Here is a 6,457-nt window from a genome sequence, read left to right on the forward strand (position 1 = left end):
CAAGCTCATAGCCACCTCAAATTCCTTGGGCTCAACCGATTCTCTTGCCTCAGCTTCCCAAGTAGCTGGGATTACAGGTGCCCACCACAATGCCTGGCTATTTTTAGAGATGGGGTCTTGCTCTTGCTCAGGCTGGTCTCAAACCCGTGAGCTCAGGCAGTCCAACTGCCTGAGCCTTCCAGAATGCTAGGATTACAGGCATGAGCCACCACTCCTGGCCCTGTAAGGCTATAATATGATTTCTTATTCATGTATAGCCCACTGTGTGAATAATAGCATTGCACACGTTAATGTTGCAGAATTATTCATTGTCTTATAGCCTTCCTAACTTTTATCTTATTTTTTCCCTTTACAGGAAATGACTTAGAGGCCTTACAAATACGTCTGTGCATTCTTGCTTTAGACTTGACAATTGAGGGCCAACCCAGTCTGGAAGCACCTCTTATTAATGTTACAAGGAAACCACTACCTCAGAGAACAAAGGGAAAGGAGAAGACTTACAATAACAAATGCCATTTAAAAAAATGGTTTTCAGAAAACAGTAGAGGAAATTTGGAAATTTTTAGCATCGCAAAGAGGAAGCTTTAAAGGTAAATGGATTTGACAGGCAGGCTCTGTCAAAACTCTGCAGAGGTTTACTCTTCCTTTCTGAGGACTTAGCGCACAGTAATTCTGTATTGCTTTTTAAATTGCTGTTGATCAGCTTGTGGGTTTTTGGGTTCTAACTTTTTTTGGTATATTGAAGATACATTGTATTACATTATAATACATTTTTTAAAGTTAAGTTATTTTTTTTCCATTGTAAATACAAGTATCAAAATATTCTTGCAACACAATTATAAACATGCATATCTTTTTATTGAGAGTGGAATGCTGAACAGTTCTCATATTGCATTTGGACACACTTGTATTTTTTGTCAGAGGTCCTGCCTACGTTGAAAATATTAATTATATAAACTTGTCCTTCTCACATCTACATTGGATTGTGTGGTCACCTGCCTCATGGAAATGCCTTTTTTAAAACTTAGATTTGCAGAACTCCACTATTTTTATACCTAGCTACCACTTTGGAAGAAGAAGAATCAGAACCCTGACCTACTCAGGGTCCCTGGGATAGTTCTCTCTCCGTATGTATTGCTGCAGTGCCCAGGACAGTAAAATGGACTACAAGCGGCGCTTCTTGCTTGGCGGGTCCAAGCAGAAAGTGCAGCAGCACCAGCAGTACCCGATGCCGGAGCTGGGCCGAGCACTGAGTGCTCCCCTGGCATCTACAGCCGCCACTGCCCCCTTGGGCGGTCTGACCGCTGCAGGCAGCTGCCACCATGCCGTGCCCCACTCCACTCCCATCGCTGACATCCAGCAAGGCATCTCTAAGTACTTGGACGCCCTCAACGTCTTCTGCCGTGCCAGTACGTTCCTCACAGATCTTTTCAGTACTGTGTTCAGGAACTCTCATTACTCTAAGGCGGCCATGCAGCTCAAAGATGTGCAGGAGCATGTCATGGAAGCAGCCAGTCGGCTGACCTCAGCCATAAAGCCTGAGATCGCCAAAATGCTGATGGAACTGAGTGCTGGGGCTGCAAACTTTACCGATCAGAAGGAATTCAGTCTCCAGGACATTGAGGTAGAGTATCTTCTGTGTCATACTTAGGTAGGAAAATGTAGTCCAGAGGTGAATATTGTCATAGTTTTCCCACATCACTGTAGTGGTAGCCCTTGTCCCCTTTCTGTTGGTACTTCTTGTAAGAAATTAGTGTGTGCCAGGTTCTGAATTGCTTTTGTTTCAAATTAAATAGGTTAGAAGATTATTAAACAAATGAGCCTAAATTTACGTTTTTGTCCTTTACATTTCAAATTATTTGATTCTGACTTCCAAATGACAACACTGTTAAAAGTGCTTAATGGGTACTTTTTTTTTTTTCTTTTTTAGACTAATAGTAAAATTCAGGGTTATTTCTTTCTTGTTTTGGCTAGTAGATCTTCCATAACAGATACAGACTAAATTTTTCCTGAATGTATGTGCCAAATGAAAATTCAAATTGCTGCTTTTTTCCCCTTCTTTGCAATAATTTGGACAGAGCTGGACAAATTCCTGCTGTTAATCAGAGACTGAAGTTCACTCTGTAGAAAGCTTATATAAATCCATTTTTCAGGCTCGGCGCCTGTGGCTCAAGTGGCTAAGGCACCAGCCACATACACCTAAGGTGGCGGGTTCAAATCCCCAGCCCGGACCCGCCAAACAATGATGGCTGCAACCAAAAAATGGCCCAGCGTTGTGGCGGGCGCCTGTAGTCCCAGCTACTTGGGAGGCTGAGGCAGGAGACTCACTTGAGCCCAGGAGTTGGAAGTTACTGTGAGTGTGATGCCACGGCACTCTGCCCAGGGGGACAGCTTGAGGCTCCATCTCAAAAAAAAAAAAAAAAAAATCCATTTTTCAGACTTTCTAATTTTTGGTCACTCTCTGGGTTTTTATTTTCCAAGAATATTATGGGGGTAGACCTTCTGGTTATGTAAATTGCTTTACAGTTTGAATTGACGTTGTTAAGTGTGCCCGTCACCCAGATAGTGTGCATGGTACCTATTAGGTGTGAATTTGCCTATCCCCCCCAACCTACTTGCTTTCTGATGAGTGTTATTTTCATATGTGCACATAGTTTTGATCACTTAGTTTCAATTTAATAGTGAGTACATGTGGTGTTTGCTTTTCCATTTTTGTGACACTTCACTTAGAAAAATGGTTTCCACTTCTATCCAGCTTAATACAAGAAATATTAGTTCAGGCTCAGCACCTGTGGCTCAAGTGGCTAAGGCGCCAGCCACATACACCTAAGGTGGCAGGTTTGAATCCAGCCCACGCCTGCCAAACAACAGTGATGGCTGCAACCAAAAAATAGCTGGGCATTGTGGCGGGTGCCTGTAGTCCCAGCTACTTGGGAGGCTAAGGCAGGAGACTCGCTTGAGCCCAGGAGTTGGAGGTTGCTGTGAGCTGTAATGCCACAGCACTCTACCCAGGGGGACAGCTTGAGGCTCTGTCTCAAAAAAAAAGAAATATTAGTTCAATGGCTGGGTGCTGTGGCTCATTCCTGTAATTCTAGCTCTCTGGGAGACCTAGCCTGGCAGATACCTTGGGTTCAGGAATTTGAGACCAGCCTGAGCAAGACTGAGTCCATCTCTACTAAAAAATAGAAAAACTAGCCCGATGTGGGGCTGGACACCTGTAGTCCCATCTATTTGGGAGGCTAAGGTGAGAGAATCTCTTTCTTAAGCCCAAGAGTTTGAGGTTGCTGTGAGCTGTGATACCATGTAACTCTAGCCTGGGCAACAGAGTAAGACTCTGTTTAAAAAGAAAGAAAGGAAAGAAATATTTGTTCACCATTTTCTTTTATGGCTGAGTACTTGGGTTGTTTCCACATCTTTGTGATTGCGAACTGTACTGCTGTAAACATCTGAGTGCAGATGTCTTTTTGCCTTTGGGTAAATTTAATTTATTTTATTTTATTTTAAGACTAGTTCACACTCTTACGCAGGCTGGAGTGAAGTGGTGTGATCATTACTCACTGTAATCTCCAACTCCTGGACTCCAGCAGTCCTTTGGCCTCAGCTTTCCTAATAGCTAAGACTATAGGCATGTGCCACCACATCTGGCTAACTTTTCTAGTTTTTTTTTTGTAGAGACAGGGTCTTGCTATGCCTAGGCTGGTCTTGAACTTCTGGCTTAAGTAATCCTGCCACCTTTGCCTCCCAAAGTGCTGATAGAAGCATGAGCCACCACAGCCTCTTATCACCCTTTTGGACTTTTTATGGGTAACAGGGTCTAACTGTGTTGCCCTCAGTAGAGTGCTGTGGTGTCACAGCTCACAGCAACCTCCAACTCTTGGGCTTAAGCATTTCTCTTGCCTCATCCTCCAAAGTAGCTAGGACTATAGGCACCCGCCACAATGCCCAGCTATTTCTGTTGTTGTTACAGTTGTCACGGTTGTTTTAGTGGTGCAGGCTGAGTTCAAATCCACCAGCCTCAGTGTATGTGGCTGGCGCCTTAACCACTGTGCTATAGGTGCCGAGCCTGGACTTATTTTTTTACTGAGATGAATCTGCTATTATCTAAGTTGTCATTGGCCTTTAGCCTTTAGAAACAGTTACTTGCATAATTAACTAAGCAGTTGAAATTTGGGTGACTCTAAACTTACATTGTCATCATCAAACAAGATTTATTGTCTCGCCCCTCCATTCTCCATTGGTAGAAGCCACTAGGGCTGGAGGGTATCTGCCATTGTGGAGGGCAGGACCTTTCCACTTAGTCCAGACTTGTGTGTGGCCAACCTATTACTGTGAAAATTACTACCTAAAAGGAAAAATGTAACATATTAAACAATTTCCTGTTTTTCCAATATTGACTGTTCATGATAACAAAATATCCCTAATGAATGACAGAAACTTCTATATAGAAACAAATTCTTTTGTGTAGAAGGGATGATACAATTGGGGAGATCTCCATTTTGCAGACCAAAATGGATCCAGTGACTGAACCAGGATATTTCTCACATCAGAAATATCCTGATGTGGAGAAACCCATGCTCAGCAGCCATTTGATGAAAAGTTGCTAGGGAGCTGCTTACCAGAGGGACCAGGCTACTCCCACCCAGATTCCCTTGATCATTCTCAATATTACTGACATTGAGACAGATAGTCAATTGAAATTGAAGCAGATAATTGCGTCTCCTGAGGTGATGCAGTAAGAGCCACACAGCACCTGTGGTATTTCCTTATACTTCTCTCTCTGCCCCAAAGGCCGTGAAATGACCTAATCTAATCAAGCTTCTAGAAGGAATTTCCAGTCTACAGGAAATATTGAGTATAGTGAAACAATTTAAGGAATACCCCAAGAAAGTGATCAAATTCAGAATGGCATATTCTAGTGAGTTGACCTGATTTGTTCAGCAAGTAGTAGCAGAAAAGAAAATTAGGTAGAAGATTCTGTTCTAGATTAAAAGAGAGTTTAACGACCAAAGAAAGTTACCTTTGTGGTAATTTTACAAAACGGCCAAATTGCCTTTTGGGGTTTGAGATTCAAACCAAACATAAAAGGACAGTTTTTGAAATTTGAACATGTACTGGTTCTTGGTTGATTGAGATTTACAAAAAAATATGAAGTGGGGGAAGGACAGATGGAAAAAACATGGTAGAATGATGATGGGATTGAAGCTTGTTGGATAAGTATATGTGTGTGTAGATTGTTATGCTCTGCTTTTATATATGTTTGAATATTTCCTAAGTATGTAAAAAGGAAAAGAGAAACTTGAAACTGACTAATAGGAGTAATGTATCGGAGTACCCAGTAAATGATTCCATTGCATGGAGGGGTTTGTGCCTCTGCAGTGATAGTCCAACACACAAGGTGTAGTGATGAAAAGAAACAGTTGCTCTTCAAGAAAATGAAGAGAATAAAAGTGAATCAAAGGAGAAAATGAGAAGAGAGAGAAGTTACCTCTGTAGGTAAGACCCCAACAGCAGGTAGGAGTCAAGGAGAGAATGGTGTGTTCCGAATTTTGGTGACTAGTAATTGAACTGCAATGTTGCCGTCTTCTAGAAGAACATGATTTAAAATTTCAGAGTTGCTAATGTAAGGGGAATGTAAGGGGAAAATTAGGTTTGGTAGCAGATTAGAGTAAATAAATAGAGTTCATGAAGAGCAATTTTAGGTAAAAATGTCTTTTCTGGATTAATTTTTGTAGTTGCTGGGTGGGTTGTGAGATTTCACGGGATTGGAAAATAGCCTATTCTGGCAGCCTCCCTTGTCTTGATACAATCAGAAATCTAAGTGTCTATAAAATGGCATTTGCCTCAAATCCTTGTGGGACCAGCACATGCTAGGTTTGTGTCCTTTGTGTCTGATACCTCTCTGCTGCTTCAGGCCAGTACAGTCTGCAGAGGGGCTTGTTGGCAGAGTCTATCCCTCCGTAGATGAGGCTTTGTATAGCCCTCAGGCTAATGGTGAAATGTTCAGAGCCAGGAAGGCCATATCCTGATGTGGCCCTAGCCACCTGGGCTGCTTTCCTCTTTATCCAGCTGTGCCACCCACCCTCCTTGAAATAGATACACAAGCTGGCTGCACGAGGGTCAAAGATGATGAGGACAATACAAAGTTTTCCAGGTCTGGTAGGCCAGACAGATGAATAAATAGACAGTGGCACCGGGTGTGATGAGTGCTGCACTGCTGATAGGAAATAGCCTCAAGCCCGACTGTCGATTCTGTGCACTCTCAGCTACTTACACCCCCCACCCCGGTCACTGAGATGGGGCCAGCCTCGCACAAGAACCTTCTTCCTAACATGGAAGAATGTTGGAGTGGGCCAGGACAGAGTCTTGTTTGTTTGTTTTTTTGAGACAGAGTCTTAGTTTGTCACAGCTCATAGTGATCTGAAATTCCTGGGTTCAAGTGATTCTCTTGCCTCAGCCT

The 6,457-nt window shown here is 42.7% G+C and overlaps 1 protein-coding gene across 2 annotated transcripts in view; it reads left to right on the top strand.

Annotated features, from left to right (window-relative positions):
* The first annotated feature begins 358 nt into the window (after positions 1 to 358).
* KIAA0355 (KIAA0355 ortholog) overlaps positions 359 to 6,457 on the top strand; it is a 50,141-nt gene continuing 44,042 nt past the window's right edge. For both annotated transcript variants that reach the window (XM_003796080.3, XM_023516932.1), the window contains exon 1: positions 359 to 1,624. In XM_003796080.3, coding sequence (XP_003796128.1) covers positions 1,130 to 1,624 — 495 coding nt within the window. In that variant the 5' untranslated portion in view covers positions 359 to 1,129. The remainder of the gene's footprint in view (positions 1,625 to 6,457) is intronic.

Source organism: Otolemur garnettii, unplaced genomic scaffold (assembly GCF_000181295.1).
Source record: "Otolemur garnettii isolate 467f Iridium unplaced genomic scaffold, OtoGar3 scaffold00100, whole genome shotgun sequence".
In the NCBI taxonomy this organism is placed as follows: Eukaryota; Metazoa; Chordata; class Mammalia; order Primates; family Galagidae; genus Otolemur; species Otolemur garnettii.